The 1,050-nt window shown below is 38.0% G+C and overlaps 1 protein-coding gene across 1 annotated transcript in view; it reads right to left on the reverse strand.

The window, feature by feature from the left end:
- The window catches only part of snrnp200 (small nuclear ribonucleoprotein 200 (U5)), a 17,169-nt gene extending 16,361 nt beyond the window's left edge, over nucleotides 1-808 (reverse strand). The window contains exon 1 of the mRNA XM_035657803.1: nucleotides 526-808. Within this exon, the coding sequence (XP_035513696.1) occupies nucleotides 526-570 (45 nt within the window). The 5' untranslated portion in view covers nucleotides 571-808. The remainder of the gene's footprint in view (nucleotides 1-525) is intronic.
- Nucleotides 809-1,050: the final 242 nt, after the last annotated feature.

Genomic DNA, 1,050 nt, shown 5'->3' on the forward strand with positions numbered 1-1,050 from the left:
GTTTTCTACACTCAACATCTGTAACTATTAAAACAAAATACTTATTTGGTACTCTGAGCGTAGCTGCTAGAAAAGCAATTACAAAGAAATGACTTAAGCCAAATGGCCTATCTATAGAGGAATGGTATGACATTATTTATGAAATCTATGTAATGGAAAGAATTACCTTTGATTTGATTTGATTTGAGGAAATTTGGGAAAAGTGGAAAATGTATATTGCTCCCAAACGCCCTTCTTTTGTTTAACTGTTTGTAATTTTAGTTTCTTCTTAGTTTTTTTTTGCCATTTTGAAACACCCCATGTTGTGTTCATATATATTTGTATATTTAAACACAAAACAGTAAAGATGAATCTCTGTATACTTCTATCAAACTATGTGGAAGGTGCTCATATGTGATTCTAAATAAAGAGAAAAAACACAGGTAGTCAGCTCGATAACGTAAAATAACGTATTAAAAGCTGGTATATCCATACATAACCTACTATGTGTTGGTGTTTTATAAGTTTATCTACAAACATACTCACCGCTTTGTACTCGTACTGCAGGCTACGGGCTGTAACATCCGCCATGGTGCGGCTTTAGTCTTTTAGCTTTTTACCGCACTTTTACTCAACGTGAACCGACCCAAGCTCACTCAAAACATCCGCAGACTTCACTTCACTCCGGCCTTTCTTTATGGAGACAACGGGAGCATCGGTGCAGGTGTTTAGATGTGCAGCATGAGGTTGTTTGTCCCCGAGTTTCACAGAATAAAAGTGCGTCTGCTGTGCGTTACAAAGGCAGCGCTAACACGAGCGGACAACAAGCCGAGAGTTTCCGCTTCTGGCGTCAAAGGTTACAGCCAGAGTGGAAAACAAGCAGCGCCCCCTGTAGGTTGCGTTTATTTCACAGAAGACAAAAAGCAGAGGGGAAGAAAGACTCAACAAGTTGTTTTTTTATTATTAGTTAGTGCCTTTTTATTTCATATTCATTAGTCTGACACTTTATTCTTTATTCTTTATTGAATGCAGGTAAGATTGTGGCCGGTCACAAACTCTTTGAGATACTTC

The sequence above is a fragment of the Morone saxatilis genome, unplaced genomic scaffold (genome assembly GCF_004916995.1).
Source record: "Morone saxatilis isolate NCDOM2014 unplaced genomic scaffold, NCSU_SB_2.0 Contig16, whole genome shotgun sequence".
NCBI classification, from domain to species: Eukaryota; Metazoa; Chordata; class Actinopteri; family Moronidae; genus Morone; species Morone saxatilis.